The sequence below is a fragment of the Dreissena polymorpha genome, chromosome 2 (assembly GCF_020536995.1).
Source record: "Dreissena polymorpha isolate Duluth1 chromosome 2, UMN_Dpol_1.0, whole genome shotgun sequence".
Taxonomy (NCBI): Eukaryota; Metazoa; Mollusca; class Bivalvia; order Myida; family Dreissenidae; genus Dreissena; species Dreissena polymorpha.
The window spans coordinates 13,891,565-13,914,293 of NC_068356.1; the positions used below are offsets into that span (position 1 = coordinate 13,891,565).

The following is a 22,729-nucleotide window of genomic DNA, read 5'->3' on the forward strand; positions in this document are numbered from 1 at the left end:
TAAAATTAAAATGCTTTTTATTACTCACTCACTTATGCAATTATACATATAACAATTGTATACTTCAAAACATTTGTAACAGTTTCACCATGTAAATGTAACGATATACAAGTATAAAACTTGTTGGTCTACAGACTATGGAATATGTTGTATATGAATATGAGTTCGTGGAATGCTTCTCATAAAAGTTGTTGTATAACTGACTGAAAATAAATTAATATTATTTAAAAAATAGTTTACATTTATAATGCATCAATAGGTATATCATCATCCCAATTGATACTGTACAAAAACATTCATAAAAAGGAGCAATTGTTTGTCAATGTCAGAGTTACAAAAAAAATGAACATCAAGACATATAGTCCGGTTTCCAGTATATATTTAACCTTCTGCATATCACTTATCTTTCCCCATTTAAACCAGAATCCCATTTAAAAAATGTCCATGGTCCAGAGAGCTTGCAGTTTAGAGGGGTTCAACTGTACATTATAACTCTGTATAAACTTAGTTTAAGTGAACTACTCGGTTAAATATTGTCAACTTTGGACTATGACTAGGGGTAACTGACTTCTTCAAAACTATAATGTCTGTCTTAAATACGCCAATCAATTGATAGTAGTAGAACACTGAAAAAGGCAGAGGCAATGTCTTGATTTTAATACATTACATAACATAATACATAAAGTATCGCTGAAACAGGCTTAAATTTTGATTGCTGACAATTAAATTAAGGTCCTGCTCTAATGGGCAGCAGCAACCTTTGGTAGACCTCTGTTGTCCTTGAAGTCTACTATAGCATCTATCCAGCTCTCTGGTATGAACCAGCCAATACGAATCAACCACTGAAACAGGCCGAAATACACCAGTCTTAAAATAGACAATAATTGAGTTTTCAATCAGATTTGATTGACAATAAACAAAATCATTCCATGAGCCAGGACATGACTTTTCAAAAACATTTTCAAACTGTCAATCATATTTGAGTGTTTTAAACCTAATAAGGCACAGTTTTATTTCAAATTGCCTATCATGAATTGTTAACTTATTATTGCATTGCCAAATAATTCTAAATAATATACAAGTCAACTATAGCTTACAACACAGTGATACACAATGGACACAAAGTGCTAGATTGCATGTAAAAAATGTACCATAGCATAGAAAACACAATCTGGGACCTTAAATTTTCCATGGGAGTTTGCAGTTATCAGAGGTGAAAATTATGTCACTCCTTTATATATTTATTTTTAAAAACATATTTAAACAGTGCTGCTAATTACGCAAACACTTTAGTCAAAGGTGTACCTTAAACAGGTATTCGCTTTGTATGATTAAGCAAAATAATGCAATTATTACGCAAAGAACTTAATGCAGTTTTCAAACAAGAGGGCCTGAAAGGCCCAAAGTTGCTCACCTGAGATAACAAGATATTATTGGGACAAATCTTCTGACCAAGTTTCACGAAGATCGGAAAATAAATGTGGCCTCTAGTGTGTTAACAAGGTTTTACAATAGCCATATAAGGAAAAATGCCCCGCCCCCTGACAGCCATGTTTGTCAATCAACTGGCATCATTTTTGAACTCGTCCAAGATATTATTGGGATGAATCTTCTGACCAAGTTTCATGAAGATCGGACAATAAATGTGGCCTCTAGAGTGTTAACAAGATTTTACTATAGCCATATAAGGAAAAATGCCCCGCCCCTTGGAAACATTTTTTTTCAAGCAAACATAATTATTTTCGAACTCATCCAATATATCATTGAAACCAATCTTCTGAACAAATTTCATGAAGATTGGACAATAAATGTGGCCTCTAGAGTGTAAACAAGGTTTTACTTTAGCCATATTAGGAAAAATGCCCCGCCCCTGGAGGCCATGTTTTTAAAGCAACCAAAACCATTTTCGAACTCGTCCAAGATATCATTGGGACAAATCTTTTGAGCAAGTTTCATGATGATCGGAAAATAAATGTGACCTCTTAGAGTGTTAACAAGGTTTTACTATAGCCATATAAGGAAAATAGCCCCGCCCCGTGGCGGCCATGTTTTTCAACCAACCGGCATCATTTTTGAACTTGTCCAAGATATCATTGGGATAAATCTTCTGACCGAGTTTCATGAAGATCGGACTATAAATGTGGCCTCTAGAGTGTTAACAAGATTTTACTATAGCCTTATATAGCCATATAAGGAAAAATGCCCCGCCCCTTGGCGGCCATGTTTTTCAAGCAAACATACCCATTTTTGAACTCATCCAAGATATCATTAAGACAAATCTTCTGATCATATTTCATCAAGATTGGACAATAAATGTGGCCTCTAGAGTGTTAACAAGGTTTTACAATAGCCATATAAGGAAAAATGCCCCGCCCCCTGGCGGCCATGTTTTTCAACCAACCGGCATCATTTTCGAATTCGTCCAAGATATTATTGGGATGAATCTTCTGACCAAGTTTCATGAAGATTGGACAATAAATGTGGCCTCTAGAGTGTTAACACGATTTTATTATAGCCATATATAGCCATATAAGGAAAAATGCCCAGCCCCTTGGCAGCAATGTTTTTCAAGCAAAGGTTACCATTTTTGAACTCATTCAAGATATCGGTGGGACAAATCTTCTGAGCAAGTTTCATGAAGATCGGAAAATAAATGTGGCCTCTAGAGTGTTAACAAGATTTTACCATAGCCATATAAGTAAAAATGCCCCGCCCCCTGGCGGCCATGTTTTTCAACCAACCGGTATCATTTTCGAACTCGTCCAAGATATTATTGGGATGAATCTTCTGACCAAGTTTCATGAAGATCAGACAATAAATGTGGCCTCTAGAGTGTTAACAAGATTGTACTATAGCCATATAAGGAAAAATGCCCCACCCCTTGGCAGCCATGTTTTTCAAGCAAACGTTACCATTTTCAAACTCATCCAAGATATCATAGAAACCAATCCTCTGACCAAATTTCATGAAGATTGGACAATAAATGTGGCCTCTAGAGAGTTAACAAGGCAAATGTTGACCCCGCACAACGGACAACGGACAAAAAGCGATCACAAAAGCTTACAATGAGCACGTTGTGCTCAGGTGAGCTAAAAAATGGGGGAGGGGAGGAGGTTTATTAGAGTGGGGTGTGGGGGTATATACAATAAAATGGTTTCTTATTATAACTCAAACAAATATTTTCTTGAACGTACACATACAAAAACAATCCCTTATAAAGCTAAACAGAGTGCTTACGTGATTCATATCGATGAGTTTACTGCTGCCATCGACCAGGTAGCGTAGCCGGGGTCCTGTGCTGACTATGGCATCCTCCATGGCGTCTATCACAGGCATTATGGACTTGGCTGCATCCTTGGCAGCACCCAGAGTACCGGTGTAGATGGCATCACAGTACTCCTTGCCGTATGCCCCCCTCACTTCCTCCTCCGCGCTCTTCCACATTAGATCCAGCTGATCTTTCAACCATGCTAGCTGCCATGGAGATATGGGACGTATTACCAATACTAGTTATGAGAAATGTGTTACTATTTATTAATAATAATCAGATAAAATACATGTAGGTCTAAAGTAAGTAACTATCTTTAGGCAGAATAAATTTTGCATAAAAAAATGTGTAATGGGTTTGAAGGAACTTATTATCACAATAACTGGAATCAGTTTTTATAGCTGCTATGTCACAAAGCAGGATAATGACATAAAGAAAGAGCATACTTCTTTCACACAGAAGGAATTGTTCAGTTTCCCTAAACACACGTTAATTTAAAATCTTGAAATTAATTCGCATACATTTCAATTTATTAAGACATCAATAACAAGGGCTGTTTGTAAAACATGCATGCCCCCCATATGGGCTGTCAGTTGTAGTGGAAGCCATTGTTTGAACACGTTTTTTGTCACTGTGACCTTGACCTTTGACCTAATGTTAGTTATCATCCTGAAACCATTGTACTATTTTGAGTCACGTTGACCTTGACCTTTGACCTAGTGACCTGAAAATCAATAGGGGTCATCTGCCAGTCATGATTAAGGGGGGAGTGAGAGGGGGGTATAATGTGGGGTGTGGTAATTTATTAGATGTTAAAAAAAAAAAAAAAAATTGAGAGGGGGCGGGGGGGGGGGGGGGTAGGGGAAGGGGTAGGGGGGGGTGAAAGGGGGGTATAATGTGGGGTGTGGAAATTGACAAGATGTTTAAAAAAAAAATTGGGGGGGGGAGTGGGGGTGAGAGGGGGTAATAATGTGGGGTGGGGTAATTTATTAGATGTTTTAAAACAAAACAAAAAAATTGGAGGGGGTGGGGGGGGGGTAGGGGGAATGAGAGGGGGTATAATGTGGGTTGTGGTAATTTATTAGATGTTTAAAAAAAAAATTGGGGGGCGGTGGGGGGTAGGGGGGTGGGGGATGAGAGGGGGGCATTATGTGGGGTGTGGTAATTTATAAGATGTTTAAAAAAAAAAATTGGGGGAAGGGTGGGGGAAGTAGGGTGGGTAGGGGGGAGTGAGAGGGGGGGGTATAATGTGGGGTGTGGTAATTTATTAGATGTTTAAAAAAAAAAATTAGCGGGGGGTGGGGGGGTAGGGGGATGGGGGTTGAGAGGGCGGTATAATGTGGGGTGTGGTCATTTATAAGATGTTTAAAAAAAAATAAATTGGGGGGGGGGGGGGGGTGGGGGGTAGGGGGGGGGGTAGGGAGGTGGGGGTGAGAGGGGGTAATAATGTGGGGTGGGGTAATTTATTAGATGTTTAAAAAAAATTGGGGGGGGGTATGGAGGGGTTTTGGGGTAGGGGGGGTAGGGGGAAGTGAGAGGGGGATTAATGTGGGGTGGGGTAATTTATTAGATGTTTAAAAAAAAAATTGGGGGGGTGGGGGGGGTAGGGGGAGTGAGAGGGGGTATAATGTGGGGTGGGGTTATTTATTAATGTTTTTTTTAAAAATGGGGGGTGGGGGGGTAGGGGGATGGGGGGGGGGGTGAGAGGGGGGTTTAATGTGGGGTGTGGTAATAATTATTACATGATGTTTAACAAAAAAATGGGGGGGGGTGATATCCTCTTATCATTAAACATGAAATTTTAACTTATTGCATGTGTTTCCCCTGTATATAAGAAAGATATAATAGTGTATTACCTTCACTGTCCTGCTTATATTTATATTAATCAACAAAATTAAACATTAACACAATATTTAATATACAAAATATACAAAAAAAATCATATTCTGATAATATTTTTACTGATCCACTTTATTTTACTCAAAGGATGATGTTTCATTGGACTGATAATTATAGATTTAGGATTACAGACCAGTTGCTTCAGTTATATTGTTCAGAGTTCGCCCTGTTTGCCCATATGCATTCTTGAGTTATCATCCAAAAACCATTTTACTATTTCGGGTCACCGTGACCTTGACCTAGTGACCTCAAAATCAATAGGGGTCATCTGTGGTCATGATCAATGTACCTATGAAGTTTCATGATCCTAGGCCCAAGCGTTCTTGAGTTATCATCTGACAACCACCTGGTGGACGGACCGACAGACCGACATGAGCAAAGCAATATACCCCCTCTTCTTCGAAGGGGGGCATACAAATTAAACATTAATAAATTAATTAATATACAGTATTTATAAATAAATATTCACTACAGATAAAAATTGAAATGAATCAAATTTGGCTTAACAGTCTAAAATAACAATTACCCAATCACATATGAAAATAAATTGTTTAGTCCTATATTATTTGTATTATTATAATACTGTTGAGTCCTTGATTTACTGGACTTGATGAGTATTATACTTTTGAGATAACAAAAAAGCTTTTTGGCCTCATTTATATTTGTCTGACCTATTGTAATGAAACTGTTTTTATTCCATTGCTCAAACTTTGTGTGACAAGTGTAAAAATATTCGAAACAAATCAAATTTCTATTGCATTATAACTGGTTCACCATCTTGTACCTTTAAGTATATGTGAACCTACATAACACTTACCGCTAACACATGCACAGTTGATACCAGCATTAAACTATGGCAGAACACTAATGCATAAACATGTCAAATAAAACAAGAGGGCCAAGATGGCCCTAGTTCGCTCACCTGAGAGGAGTCAATCATTCAATCTTTACCTAATGTCAAACTTGACCTAGATATTGACAATACAAACATCCTGGTCAAGTTTCATCATTATTGAACCAAAACTCTGGCGTAGGGAGTGTTTTTGTTTTTGTAAGATTTTAAATGGTGACCTATATTTTGAGTTGACCCCCCTTACCAAACATCAACCTTTGCTTACAAGGATTTTGTATAATATAATGAAAATTTGGACAATCTACGGGCAATAATTATGAGATTAATTATGTGATTTTGCTCATCATCAAACTTGACTGAGATCTTTCAGCAACTTTGATAAAGAATGCTTGAGAAATGTGAATGCTAGAGTGTTTAATAAACCAATGTGGACGAACGGACAGCGGACGAAGACCAATCCTAAAACCTCACCTGAGCAATCAGGTGAGCTAAAAAGTGTGTTTCACTGATCTGAGCCATTTTTCAACTTGTCCAAGAAATCAATAAAACCAATGTATTGACTAAGTTTCACCATGATTAGGCAAAATATGTGACTTCTATAGTGTTCGATCACAATGTTTCTCTCTATATAGTCACATAAGGAAAACTGCCCCGCCCTCTGGCAGCCATGTTTATTGACCCATCGGGACCATTTGCAAACTCATCTGAGATATATATAAAACCAATCTTTTCAACAAGTTTCATGATGATTGGGCAAAAAATGTGACTTCTAGAGTGTTCACAAGCTTTTTTTACTATATAAATATAAGAAAACTGCCCCCCCCCCAGCAGCCATGTTATTCAACTGACCGGAACCATTTTCCAACTCAACTCTTGTATCAAGGAAACAAATGTTCTGACCAAATTTTATGAAAATTGGGCAAAAAATGTGACTTCTAGAGTGTTGACATGTTTTCACTATATACATATAGAGAAAAATGCCCCGCCCACTGGCGGCCATGTTATTTCACTGATCTGGACCATTTTTGAACTCGTCTGACCTATCAATAAAACCAATGTTTTGACATACTTTCATGATTATTGGGCCAAAATTGTGACTTCTAAAGTGTTTACAAGGTTTCTCTTTAGCCATTTAAGGAAAACTGCCCCGCCCACTGACGGCCATGTTTTTCAACGGACCGGAACCCCTTTTGAACTCAACCAACATATCATTAAGACAGACATTTAGACAAAGTTACATGAAGATTGGGCATTAAATGTGACTTCTACAGTGTTAACAAGCTTTTACTTTTTTTTTTACCTAGAGACCTAGTTTTTGACCCAGCATGACCCAGTTTCGAACTCGATCGAGATATCATTGGGACAAATCTTCTGACCAAGTTTCATGAAGATCGGACAATAAATGTGGCCTCTAGAGTGTTTACGAACAAATGTTGACGGACGGACAAAGTCCGGTCACAAAAGCTCAACTGAGCAAACAGGTGAGCTAAAAACAAGAGCTGTCACCATAGGATGACATATGCCCCCTATAAACTCTTTGATAGAAGTTATAGCATTTTTCGAAACCTAAATACAGATTTCGAAACCTAAACGCGGACCCTAAGTTCAAGGTCAAGGTCACAGGGGTAAATAATTTTGTGCGTATGGAAAGGCCTTGTCCATATTCACATGCATACCAAATATGAAGGTTATATCTAAAGGGACATAGAAGTTATGAGCATTATCGAAACCTAAACGCAAAGTGTGACGGAAAGACGGACAGACAGACAGGCGGACAGTCCGATCACTATATGCCTCCTTTTCTTCGAAAGGGGGCATAAAAACATCCAACCTCAAATAACAATTAACACACAAATGACACAACTACACTGTATTTTTATGAAAACATTAATAATCAAAGGGGAGTAACTACTGTAAACTTAAATGTATTTAGAAGAGTTGTCTCGCATGTTACATGACCTTAATTCATGATAGTTTACAAGACTTTTTAGTATATAAATATACGGAAAACTGCCACCTCCCCCTGGCAACCATGTTTTTCAACCGACCAGAACCATTTTCAAACTTAACTCACGTATCTAGGAAACAAAAGTTCTGACAAAATTTCATGAAAATTGGGGAAACAATGTGACTTCTAGAGTGTTGACAGTCATGTTTTCACTATATACATATAGAGAAAAATGCCCCGCCCACTGGTGGCCATGTTTTTTCACCGGTCTGGACCATTTTCGAACTCGTCCGAGAAATCAATGTAACCAATGTTTTGACCAACTTTCATGATGATTGAGGAAAAATTGTGACTTCCAGAGTGTTTACAAGGTTTCTCTATAGCCAAATAAGGAAAACTGCCCCGCCAACTGGCGGCCATGTTTTTCAACGGACCAGAACCACTTTTGAACTCAACCAACATATCATTAAGACAAACATTTTGACAAAGTTACATGTACATGAAGATTGGGCATGAAATGTTACTTCTACAGTGTTTACAAGTTTGTTCTTTTTTTTGACCTAGTGACCTAGCTTTTTACCCGACACGACCCAGTTTCGAACTCGACCGAGATTTCATTGGGACGAAGCTTCTGACCAAGCTTCATGAAGATCGGACCATAAATGTGGCCTCTAGAGTGTTTACGAACAAATGTTGACGGACAGACGGATGGACGACGGACAAAGACCGGTCACAAAAGCTCACCTGAGCAATCAGGTGAGCTAAAAAGACAACCAGTCCATAAGACACTTATATAACACCTTTATAGTCATATAAACACACATTTCAACAACCTAATTTCTTTGCTAAAAAATATTCTGTATTTAAAATGTCAGAAATGCTGGTCAAGGAATCTGGCATATGAACCTTCCAGCATTGCTTATAAGTGAGCAGAGGGTCATAGTGAAACATACTTTCATGATCAATGACCTTGATAAGTCACCTTGACATTGTGGCGAAGACATAACACTAAGCAAACTCATCGTCTGTAGAAAGCATAATTCAAAATTATATTTAATTCTGGCATGGATTAAAAGTTATGGAGAGAAATGCGGATAGACAGACCCACCTAAACACACAGACAAACAGTGCAAACCTCTTTCAGGCGGCATACAAATACAACTGAATTATATTATATATGCTCAGTATGCTATATAAAGTGAACTTATTAGAAACCTTTAAATTCTTAAGTGCATACCGATTTAGTGCTTAACATGCCCGTGGTACCCCCGAAGTCGCCAGGTTCGATGATGCTGACTTTTACTCCAAACTTCCTCATCTCCAGACGCAGGACGTCTGAGAAGGCCTCAATGGCATATTTGGTGGCTCCGTACACAGAGTTCCTTGGCAGGCTGATACGGCCTTTTGCACTAGTTACATTCACAACTCGGCCTAAAATATAGTAAATATAAAACCAAATTAAAACAAGAGGGCCATGATGGCCCTGAATCGCTCACCTGACTAATCAAATACAATCCCAACCCAGATTTCATCAAGATAAACATTCTGACCAAATTTCATGAAGATTGGATGAAAACTGTGACCACAATTGTCTACACAAGGTTTTTCCATTATTTGACCTAGTGACCTAGTTTTTGACCCCAAGTGACCCAAATACAATCCCAACCCAGATTTCATCAAGATAAACATTCTGACCAAATTTCATAAAGATTGGATGAAAACTGTGACCACAATTGTCTACACAAGGTTTTTCCATTATTTGACCTAGTGACCTAGTTTTTGATCCCAGATGACCCAAATACAATCCCAACCCAGATTTCATCAAGATAAACATTCTGACCAAATTTCATAAAGATTGGATGAAAACTGTGACCTCTATTGTCTATACAAGGTTTTTCTATTATTTGACATAGTGACCTAGTTTTGACCTAGTGACCTAGTTTTTGACCTAGTGACTTAGTTTTTGACCCAAGATGACCCAAATACAATCTCAACCCAGATTTTATCAAGATAAACATTCTGACCAAATTTCATAAAGATTGGATGAAAACTGTGACCTCTACTGTCTACACAAACAAATTGTTGACGTTTTTTTCTATTATTTGACCGAGTGACCTAGTTTTTGACCTCAGATGACCCAAATACAATCCCAACCCAGATTTCATCAAGATAAACATTCTGACCAAATTTCATAAAGATTGGATGAAAACTGCGACCTCTATTGTCTACTCAAGGTTTTTCTATTATTTGACCTAGTTTTTGACCCCAGATGACCCAAATACAATCCCAACTCAGATTTAATCAAGATAAACATTCTGACCAAATTTCATAAAGATTGGATGAAAACTGTGACCTCTACTGTCTACACAAGGTTTTTCTAATATTTGACCTAGTTTTTGACCCCAGATGACCCAAATACATTTCCAACCCAGATTTCATCAAAATAACATTTTGACCAAAATTCATAAAGATTGGATGAAAACTGCGACCTCTATTGTCTACACAAGGTTTTTCTATTATTTGACCTAGTTTTTGACCTTTTGACCTAGTTTTTGACCCCAGATGATCCAAATACAATCCCAACCCAGATTTCATCAATATAAACATTCTGACCAAATTTCATAAAGATTGGATGAAAACTGTGACCTCTACTGTCTACACAAACAAATTGTTGACGGACGTGTTTTTCTGTTGTTAGAAGCAATCATTTAAAGCCTCTATAACGCTCAAAATCAACGAAAATTTCGTAAATTATTTCATAAAATAAATGTAACACCTAAACTATCAGTGTTCCTTATAGCAATAGCCACAATTTCAGCGCTAGATGTGGTATGATAACAAAAGTTTGTTTTTATTTATTTGTGACAAAAGTAATTCTATTTTAATTTCCCGCGAATATATCTATTCATACAACACACCAACACTAAAATGGTACCATGTTAGTGTACATGTGTCGTATGAATATATATCGTTGCGGAAAATTAAAATGGAATATAATATGCAAAACAATAATTAAAACGAGCAATTTGTATCTACAAATATCTATTTTACCAGACCACATCTGGCGTTGCAATTTCGGCAATAGCCATAAGGAACACTGATTTTTAATTGTCTAACTTTATTTTATGAAATATTGTACGATTTTGAGCGTTATAGAGGCTTTGATCAGGTTGACCGTGACAAGCTATTTTTTTCAGTTAAAAACCAGAAAACCCAACATAATAAGGTTATTTGCTCAAACCCTATACAAGCTGCATTGCCAACACCACTGCTCACCTTTAGATTTCCTCAGCAGGGGAAGAAATGCCTTGGTCATCCTGATGACCCCAAACTGATTGACCTCCGCGATGTCCTTGAACTGCTGCATGGTGCACAGCTCCAGCTCTCCCAGGAAGTTCACGGCCGCATTGTTCACCAGGGCCCACACTCCTGCATTTAGAAGTAAAGAATTAATAATGGATATCAAAATCCAAATCTCTCTGGACAAAATTAAGTAACCTATCGAAATGGTCATTATTTTAAAGAAATATTGTACCATAAATATGGTTACTACATTACAAACACAACAATACTTAAGTAACATAGAAAATAGAAGTTCCTAAAAGTTAAATGTTGACTCACTCTATTTAAAGGACTTGTAATCACATGATCCACCAGATTTAAGCTGTAATTACTGTAACCATAGAAACCCCAATAAATGAAAATAACAAAAATGAAATATTATTTATACTCCTAATATGATTTAAGTACTAAGCTCGAGTACTTTTTGTGTTATTGCAGGATCCAGATTTAAGAAATCATTTATTTCTGTAACCATAGCAACTACAGTGTTGGCTTGCCAACAAAAAAAACTTTCATACTACCATTATGGCCCACACATCCAGTAAATTTAAGTTTCATCAATACATTTAGAGGTAGTGCAGGATAAAGAAAATGGTGATCAATTATTTTGGTTAAAAAGAGAAATAATGTGCATAAAACCACCATTAAGTCCTGTGATATTGGATTATCAAGACATTAGTAATCAATTATTTATGTTACCATAGCAACCACAATTACTGATTGTCATAACAAGGAATAACATGCAAACTACATATGGCTATCTGTGCACAAAACAAGTAAATTGGAGTTTCATCAACATTGGCTTAGTGCTTTTTGGAGAACAGGATCCAGAATTAAGTTGCTCAATTATTTTGGTAACCACAATTATGAGGACAAAAAACATGAACTAATGTGCATACTCCCCATATGACCCACTTTGCACACACAAAGATTCAATAAAGAAGCTTTAGTATTTTTGTGTTTTTGCAGGATCCAGATTTTAGTTTTTAATTATTTGTATATTCCAAGCTACCACACTAACTGTTTGCCAAAAAACAATGAATTTTAAATTCTTTAATGGCAACCACAAATTGTGTCCAACAAGCAAAAGTGAAATACCTCAAATATTCTTCATATGGCCCTTCATCAAAGAAGATTATCACAATAAGTATTTTTTTAAGTTATCCCAGGATCCGGATCCTAGTTTTTAATTATTTCTGTTATTATAGCAAACCACAATATTTGTCTGACAAAATCTGAAATAACCACCATATTCACCATAATGGATATCATATTCACACCAGGAGTTTAATCAACCTAGCTTAAGTTCTTTTTGAGTTATTGAAGGATCAATGTTTTAGTATGTTTACTAATTTTTGTGACCATAGCAACCACAACTTTCAACTGTTGAAAAAAAACTGAAATAATGTGCATATTCCACATATGCACATCTATACATGCACAAAGTAATATCAGCCTACTTCAAGTACTTTCTGTATTAAAGGATTATGATTTTTTGGAAGGACTTGCATATGCACTAAAAGTATTAAAGCTAGTGGATAAATAGATCTTGAAGGTATTATAAAAAGGTATGATTATTAATAAATTTTATTAAGTTAATTAACAACCTGTGTTGCAGAAGATTAAAAAAATAATAGTTTTTTTCTCGATCAAAATTGTTTTAATTTACAAGAAATATTGTACTACTAAAAATGTTTAAACCACATAATGAGATTATAAATATTCATTTATCAATTCTGTTATAACTTTCAACCATTTTGGATTTGATCTTTTTATTTAAACTGATACTCTGTCACAAAATTAATAAAACAAAAGGTAAACCTTTGGGACTATTTTTCTTTGCATATTCCACAAGATTTTGGACCGATGTGTCACTGCAGACGTCTAACAGCACAACATGAATCCTTCCAGTGTTACTCCATGATTTCAGAACCTCTGCACCTTCACTCTTGTCATCTAGGCAACCAGCAATCACTGTGAATCCTAGACCCTCCAGGCGCTTGGCCAGAGCATGGCCGAAACCTTCACAATATACATAATATACAATGAAAGATGCAAGCAATACTAAAGAAAATTCTGACAGAGGTTTTTTATGATTATAAAGTTAAGTGAATTCGGTTATCTATAATTCTTAAGTTTAACAATATTTATTTTTACAATAAACCACTATGTTTATGAGTCATGGGTTGAAAATCAATTTGGTAATTTTAATGATTTATCTTTCTTTACATAAGTAAACAAAAGTCTTTTGAATGACATGAAAAGCCATCTTTAGAAAAATGTCTGCTGAAATCAGCTATGCATCTATATAATGTAGTGGTACTGAATATATAGGTTTGGTTTCAATGACAATTAACAGTGAAAAAAATGGTTGTTTTTAAACATATTCTCAAGATTGCAGTCAAAATAATAATTAAATTTCTCTCTGCTGCATGTGAAAAGTTTGTTGTAAGCCTTATTGTTTTTTTCAACACATTTACTTGTATCACAGCCAGATATCATACCTGTATCACAGCCAGATATCACCACAGCCTGTCCATCTATGTCAACACATTTACCTGTATCACAGCCAGATATCACCACAGCCTGTCCATCTATGTCACACATTTACCTGTATCACAGCCAGATATCACCACAGCCTGTCCATCTATGTCAATGGTTTTGTAAGTCAGCTTTCTTAGCAGCGTAATAAAGCCTAGGAATAGTCCAGCCCCTATCAATGTAGTTGCCACAATCCTAATTGCAGCAATAAAAGGCAGGACTGCTAACACTGCTAGGTAAGCAAGCTCAAAGGAGTGAAAGGCAAAAAACGTCTTTATCTCCATCACCCTGCAATGTATAAATAACTTAGTCAATGCTCTGAAATGTACACACAATTTACAATATCAATAGGATTATCTTAAATATTTCCGCTTACTTGTTGCAAGTTATACTTGTCAGTTCTTTTTTTTTACAAATAATACAAGATTATATTGTCATAAAGTCATGTTGACAATTCAAAACAATTTTATAAGAAAAACAAAGCAAGTCTGCAAAAGCGTTTTATCAATGTAAATCACACAGAAAAAAAACTTATTGTATAACTATATGTAGTAAGAAGTATGAAGAGACAATTTTGTTGGTTTAAATTGGCTCAGACAGTCAAAATGAAAGAGTTATCATAAAAATTCCATCAGAAGTATTTAAAATAATGCATCATACGAGTAAACACTTTGTATTGCAATCTGTTTGCAATTACTACATACATTCTGACTGATAATGCTTAAACTTCTGTCAAAATGATACAAAACATACAAAGAATCACAACTCTCCACCGAAAGTTACTACACAGTCTGGTTTGATCTTTAAGCTAGAGCACATGACACAAAATTGTCCATGTAAAAGAAGTTCAAACATTCTTAATCAGAGTCTAAACCTGGAGTTCAAACATAGCATAAACAGTATGCCACCTTAGTGATTTAGATGAAGCAGAATGACAAATAGTTCACCTTCCATTTTTATGCCCCACACTTTTAAAGTATGTGACCTTCCTTCTTTTTCATGCATCACCATTTAAGAACATGTCAATCCCCTTTTTTGGCTCTTTCATTTGTCCAAGAACTTGTGTTTTGCCTATTGACAATTATAATCAAGAAGATGGATGCTTCAATATCTGTACTATGGTTTCAATAGCACAATAAGGTCACATGTAATGTACAACCCAGTATCAGCTTAGTCAGACTATATCCCTGCAACAACACATGTGAAAGTAATACACTATATAAAAGGTTTCAATCAATTCACTGGATGTTGTTGAGCTAGTCTAATTGGAAAGCAGAAAATTGTTGTTTTTGTAAATTTTCATTATTCTGGATGAGAACTGGTCACATTAAGTTATTTTTCCTGCAATAAAACCAAAAGTGTCTTACATGTTTCAACTCTTGATATAACATGTAATGAATCCCAAATTAAAATTCTGCATTTTATTTTATATACACTTCAACACCGTTATTTCGAAGTCGTCGGGACCGTTAAAAAAACTTCGGATTAACGATAGTTCGAAATAAACATTTGAAAGAAGACTACTTGGATTCTGTAAAAAATGAAACGTTGTGGAATTCACATGGTTCGGTTACACGCTTACTGAAAAGGGTAAACTAGTCAGATAGAAATAGATTTCCACTTGTAACAAACGGAGGAATAACACGATTATTTTACTTGTTTTTATTTTTGTCTTTTTACAGAACATATAAAATATAATGAATAGCACAAATTATCAGGCATACATACATATTAATACATTTTCGGAAATGAATTAACATTTTTTTTTAACTAGTAAGCGATGTCTCTCTGAACACCGGCGTTCGCGCAGACGACAAAGGTGAAATTATTGGCATTTGACGAGCCACGACAAAGGTGTGAAATTACGCTCAGTATTTTGCAGTTTTGACTTCGGATTAACGATTGATAAGGTGCGAATTATAGTGTTGGGACCGACTTAATCACTTCGAATCAACTATTTCTTCGGTTTAACGACGTTCGGATTAACAATGAAATTTTACATTAAACAAAGAAGAACCAAAATCAGGACCCGAAAAATACTTCGAAATAACGGTGACTTCGGATTATCGGTGTTCGAAATAACGGTGTTGAAGTGTATTATGAAAACATAGTCACCATTGTATTTCCTAGTTTACACATGTGGACACAGTCGCTATGGTTTCATACTTAAATAAATCATATCTAAAATGTCTTTATAAATAAATTGAATCTTTTGAATCTTCCCAATTGAAATGATGCATATCCTCTAAATACTTAGTGTAGTTTTTTGAAATAGCTTAAATTGAGAATCTATTGAGAATCTGTTTGAATTTCATATATGTGCTGGTTTAAGTTGAAGATGCATCTAAAATATATAATCCAATATATCTTTAATGTGTATGGAATATTAAGTAGAAATGGAATATCTTTAAAGGTGTGAAAATTGTATTTAATAGAAAAACAAAAATGTGTTAAAACTGAAATAACAAGGTATGTTGAGTGATATTTTTGTAACATAGTTCTTAGGTAACAGGGTAGACCAAAATAATGCTTCATGCGCAATTTCGGCGATTAATCATTAAATGTTGCCATCAAATAAAAAGCACTCCAATGTGCACAAGCAAGGAAAACATTCCACCATTGATTTGATATGAATTTATTTAGTTAAAAAAGTTTAAAGTTAAAAACAGAATTGGTTTCTTCGATGTATCCATCCAGATCCAGATATTGACGCCATAAGGCTCGTGACTGAAGTGAGACTGTTATTCTCAATCAAAGCACTGTTAGTGATAGTTGTTAGGTTTCCAGTCAACTCGTAACCAACCCATGCGAAAGACAAAAAAATCTTACCAAACATGAGGTTCGATAACTTTTAAAATTTACCAGACCTCACGGCATTTTACCAGACCTTATTCTGCTTTAAACAAACAATAAAAAATACATTGTACAGTGTTTAATCGTTATGACAATAACAATGTTTAACAATTCTAAATACAATAAAATAACGAAATGTACACCCGTTCAGTCAGCGCTTCCGGCCGTAAATTACCCCCAAAATCGGCAGTATTACGTCCTTAAAACAAAAGGCGGAAGTCACTAGGACATCCGATAATCCACACTAATATTTTTGTCTAATATCGAATAATAGTCACATAACACAGCAATGTATGCTGACACAGATGCACCACAAAAACTTCTCGGGTAACTTTTCAGTCGCCAAACTGTGCTGTTCAGCGTCCAATCGGTAACGAGAATGCGTATCATAAGGGCAGAGTTAACTGGCGATCATTATTTTTGATTGACGTCAGTCTTGAAGTTAGCGTGTATCGCAGATTGATTTACAAGGAATCATAGTTTAAAAATTTACGCAATATCCACGGACTCTAGATGACAATATATGATCGGTGGCAATATCCAATGGTAATAAATCAGTACATGAAAGACGGTGTCGGTTATCATCGCACCTTTTTACCATTACAATTACTTAAACAATTATTGTACCTTATGAGAAATTAAATGCAAATGGTTAGCAATTAATAATTTATGGCAAGCAAGTTGTGAAAACAATACCCATTATAAATTGCATGCGCTAACAATTTAATTGAAGTAGAAGTATATTTCATCATGTCCATTTTTAGAACTGAATAACACATTTTTTCTACAGCCACCTGATAATATTACTTAAGTCCCTTTGTATGCATCTGCACCATTCACTACACATGATGCCATGTAAAACCCGTGTTTTAATAAGAGCGCGACATTTTTGCTGACATAGTTGAGTTCCACGCATGGAAAGCGTACATATCAAAACGGAACATGTGCAGTAACTACCGGTATATAGATATATAGACGTGCAACTCGGACATTGTGTATTTTTAAATGAAAAAATGCATTTGCATTAATGCACACAATGAGATAGTATTGACACATTATAACTATAGACAAAATACGTAAATTAAATTAAAGTCGCTAATTGATTGGTTGTTACAACAAAATATTACCAGTGAATTTGAATATGCTCGCACATTGCGTCACTTGATTTACGCATGTTAAATGGGAATCATATCCCATCCAAAAATTCACTTTTCATAAGCGCTTGCGTAAAATGGCGGACGTTTGTGTTTATAAAATTCTTAAACACATAATAGCATCAATACTGGTATATTTTGGTTTTGAACATTGAAATCGGTATTTGTTCATATTCTAGTTTCGTTTTCATTTTTTTACCAAAACACACAATTTATTTTTGGTCTGACACAAGGTTTGACAATGTCGAGAATAATACAGGACCTCAGCAAATTTTATCGGAAATGTCCGAGGTCCGATGTCTTTTGCATGGGTTGCGTAACTTGGTCAACACGTACCTTAGTCAACTCGTACCCGGTTTGGTTAACTCGTACTTTAGTCATTTTTCTGATTGGTCAACTCGTACCTTCTTAATTTTGTGTTCTTTATGAAAAAAATTGTGATGGGTGTTTGCATACATTAGATGTTTTTATGTTTGTTGCAGGTACAAGTTGACCAAATAAAGTTATATTTTGGCATAGACTAACATAACAGGTTGTCTTTAGGATTAAGTATGATGACATTAACTAAATTGAAAACAACAAGTGACAAAATTGTCACAAAACCAGGTTTTCATTGTGAAAAAAAAATCTGATTAAGGGAGACAACTCAAACTGAACTTTTTAAATGAACAAACAAAATTAACCCCCTTTGTAAGTTTGTTTCAAAATAAATCTATTTTAAGTTGTGGTGACCTTGACATTGGAGATATTGACGTGATTCTTTCGTGCGACACACCGTCCCATGATGGTGAACAAATGTGCCAAATAATTGTAAAATCTCACAATGAATGACATAGTTATGGCCCAGACAAGCTCATTTATTGCCAATTTTGACCTTTGCACTCAAAGTGTGACCTTGACCTTGGAGATATCGACGTAATTATTTCGCGCGACACACCGTCCAATGATGGTGAACAAATGTGCCAAATGATTTTAAAATATGACAATGAACGACATAGTTATGGCCCGGACAAGCTTGTTCCGCCCGCCCGCCAGTCAGCCCGCCAGCCAGCCAGCCAGCCCCCCTGCATTCGCCAATCTAATAACCAGTTTTTTCCTTCGGAAAACCTGGTTAAAAACCAACAGTAACGTTATGATTTATTTTTTATTATTAAATTATTGTAAAGCATAAAACACAACATACATACAAAATACTTATATATTAACCAATTCTGCATCGTCATTTATATTGTAATTTACATAATCTGCACCTGTGTTAAATATCGAACAACACATTACTTGATACAGATTGTTGATATTTAAATTGATTTAATCTGCACCTAAAAATAAAGAATACAAACGGGTTTAATGAGCATTTAGATGTTTTAAGGTAGCACACCTCTAATGATTTCCCGCGATTTATTTTACGATCATTGCCGATCTTCAATGATCGGTAATTTCCGAGAGATGCATTTTATTTTTTTCAAACTTTGAATTTTGATATGTGTTTACCTAATTAATTTAGAATACATTATTTTCACTATAAATATTGATTTTGATCTAATTATCATCTGAAAAATATGATTTCGCGATTTCTTCAAAGATTGACGAGCCTTTTAACCTGTTTACTTATGAATATCTAATTTAAAGTTGCACTGATGTGAAGTTGTTGTGGCCGAGTGGTTAAGGCGATGGACTAGAAATCTTTTGGGTTCTTCCCGCGCAGGTTCGAATCCTGCCGGCATCGTTTACTTTTTGCGACGCGTTTTATTTCTTTTCTAACGTAATTTGATTTAATATAACATATAAGCTATGTTTATTGTAAACAAGGGCTGTTTGTAAAACATGCATGCCCCCCATATGGGCTGTCCGTTGTAGTGGCAGCCATTGTGTGAATACGATTTTTGTCACTGTGACCTTGACCTTTGACCTAGTGACCTGAAAATCAATAGGGGTCATCTGCAAGTCACAATCAATGTACCTATGAAGTTTCATGATCCTATGCAAAACAGTTCTTGAGTTATCATCCGAAAATCATTTTACTATTTCGGGTCACCGTGACCTTGACCTTTGACCTTGTGACCTCAAAATCAATAGGGGTCATCTGCAAGTCATTATCAATCTACCTATGAAGTTTCATGATCCTAGGCGTATGCGTTCTTGAGTTATCATCTGAAAACGATTTTACTATTTCGGGTCACCGTGACCTTGACCTTTGACCTTGTGACCTCAAAATCAATAGGGGTCATCTGCGAGTCATGATCAATCTACCTATGAAGTTTCATGATCCTAGGCGTATGCGTTCTTAAGTTATTATCCGGAAACCATTTTACTATTTCGGGTCACCGTGACCTTGACCTTTGACCTAGTGACCTCAAAATCAATAGGGGTCATCTGCAAGTCATGATCAATCTACCTATGAAGTTTCATGATCCTAGGCCCAAGCGTTCTTGAGTTATCGTCTGACAACCACCTGGTGGACGGACCGACAGACCGACCGACATGAGCTAAGCAATATACCCCCTCTTCTTTCGAAGGGGGGCTTAAATATGTTGAAAATTGTATGCACATCCATCAATTTTTAAAATTTCAACAACGTTATGGCTAAATTGGTTAATTTACTGCAGAAAATACGAATGATGCATGTTGCATTTTTATTTTTATTTCAACAAGTAAACGGTAAATCTGTCTATTTCTTGGTATTTTTGCTGTATATAGTGTTTCTATAAAAACTAAATTTAAAATATAACTTAAATGATACTATTTTGAATTTTATGACACTTTGTTTTTAACCGACCCAATTTTTACTTGGCTGAAATCACTTACATTTCATGGCGCATTTCCATAGATAAAAATTTGTAAAAAATAAATGTCTGTAAAAGAATACTTATTTCATCTTGTTTAAACTTTAAACACCTTTACTGGATTTGTGCACACCAACTGCATGCCCATATTTGGAAATTTGAGTTAATTATGGAACTTTTATACACCCCAGGGGTGAAAATTAACTGGACAAAAGCCGAGCGTGAAGGTGGTTTTGAAAAAATCAGCATATTTTTTTAAAAAGCATGGAAAGCCTACCTACAAATTTGCATGTAGTTCAGTGAAATGATGCTGATTAGGAAAATGATTAATTAAATTATATTTGGATATGTGCCCATTAGGGGTGCGCTACCTTAATAAGAGTTTATTGGACACGTATATTACACATTTTTATCTAAGACTAACAACATAAACTTGTTCACACAGTTCAACAAACAAATTGTTCCATTACTCGAGAATACTTAAGATTATTGAGTAAAAACAAACGGGTTTAATGAGTATTTAGATGTTTTAATAAGATTTTATTGGACACGTGATATATTACACATTTTTATCTAACAACATAAACTTGTTCACACAGTTCAACAAACGCCTAGTTCCATTACTCGAGAATAGTACTTATTATTGAGTAAAAACAAAAGGATTTAATGAGTATTTAGATGTTTTAATAAGATTTTATTGCACACATATATTACACATTTTTATCTAACAACATAAACTTGTTCACACAGTTCAACATACACATTGTTCATTACTTGGCGTCTGCAACCCTAACAGCTGGCTTATACTAAGTCTTCATGTGAATTTCAATCAAACATGTCATCAAAGAAAATGCTGCCGCGAGTGTCATTTTAGATGCACAACAAACAATTTGTTAAACAATTCGTCGACGGTCCTGTTATCATAAAGGTGTTATTAGTATAACAATTTATCGAACAAAACGCTGACAACTACGGCACGTGTCAGTAACAGGCACTACAAGCACATTGTGTATACACCTGTTAAAAATAATGAACTTGTCTCCTTATAAAAAAATCTCAAAAAAGCAAGAAAAAAAAACAACCTAGATCTTTATATTCATATCAAAAACATATGAAAAACGTATTTCCCGTCTTTGATTTATATGAATAATTTTAAAAAGGGTACGTGTTTACCAAATCGGGTAATAGTTGACTAGTGGGGGTACGTGTTGACCAAAAATCGGGTACGAGTTAACCAAGTCGTGTACGAGTTGACCGAAGGTACGTGTTGACTTAGGACGTTAGGTACGAGTTGACTAGCTTCGAGTTGATGAACTGCACCCGAAGTTTTAAACAAGTTTACAATTATAATTATGTGAGCATTTCGCGTTTATATATTTTGCATTAATAATTTAATTAGTACTAACTTGTCTGTCAAATATTCAAGATGTAAGTATAATGTTATGGAGTTATTTATGTTCAGTTTGATAGGAGTGAAGTTGTTGTTGTTTTGACTCCCACTGTGATACGGTGTCGAAAGTTTTTACGTCATAAAGATAGGTTTTATTTTCTTCCGGAATTCCCTATGAACTTTCCAAATGTGATTAATAGTTATTTACCAGAAAATCGGACATCCTTTTTACGCTTTTCTGTATACAAGGGAAGAAACGCAGGTAAAGCATATAACGTAATATTATAGTTTATTAGATTTCTCTGAAACAAACCATATTCATTTTTATTCAAACCATGGCATGACACTATCACGGGAACCCACTATCGGATCTCACACACATAGTGTATTCTCTAACACTAACCAGATATTTACAAACCTTAATCTGTATGCTGTACCAGTAATACCACTACTAACATGATTTAAAGACTGAAGACAACATGCAGTAACACTAATTAAGTGTACAAGATTTCCATTTAAGTCTAAAATACTACTATTCACCAACGATTGAGGCCTCAAAGAAATAAACATAGCCTTTCAATAAGATCAGGATGAGTTGGAGACATGTTCATTTTCATGGGGAATGTGATTAAACACTACGCAATGCCTTATACTAAATATCAACAATCGTTCATCACAATTTTTATGATCTTGATCAA

The 22,729-nt window shown here is 35.5% G+C and overlaps 2 protein-coding genes across 7 annotated transcripts in view; one reads left to right on the forward strand and one right to left on the reverse strand.

Annotated features, from left to right (window-relative positions):
• Positions 1–22,155, reverse strand: LOC127865934 (D-beta-hydroxybutyrate dehydrogenase, mitochondrial-like). Of its 5 annotated transcripts, none has more exons than XM_052406088.1 (8): positions 22,048–22,149; positions 14,799–14,922; positions 13,922–14,139; positions 13,132–13,332; positions 11,245–11,397; positions 9,206–9,399; positions 3,238–3,474; positions 1–842 (listed from the first exon to the last, which is right to left on the reverse strand). In XM_052406088.1, exons 3-8 carry the CDS (start codon positions 14,133–14,135, stop codon positions 741–743), a joined length of 1,101 nt encoding a protein of 366 aa, XP_052262048.1. In that variant the 5' UTR covers positions 14,136–14,139; positions 14,799–14,922; positions 22,048–22,149; the 3' UTR covers positions 1–740. The 5 variants fall into 5 exon arrangements, with proteins under 5 accessions (XP_052262048.1, XP_052262049.1, XP_052262045.1 ...); XM_052406089.1 differs by having other exon boundaries at positions 14,799–15,038; positions 22,048–22,127; XM_052406085.1 differs by lacking the exon at positions 14,799–14,922 and having other exon boundaries at positions 22,048–22,155.
• LOC127865919 (inhibitor of nuclear factor kappa-B kinase subunit alpha-like) overlaps positions 22,145–22,729 on the forward strand; it is a 27,551-nt gene continuing 26,966 nt past the window's right edge. For both annotated transcript variants that reach the window (XM_052406008.1, XM_052406009.1), the window contains exon 1: positions 22,145–22,293. The gene's annotated coding sequence lies outside the window, so the exon portion shown is untranslated. The remainder of the gene's footprint in view (positions 22,294–22,729) is intronic.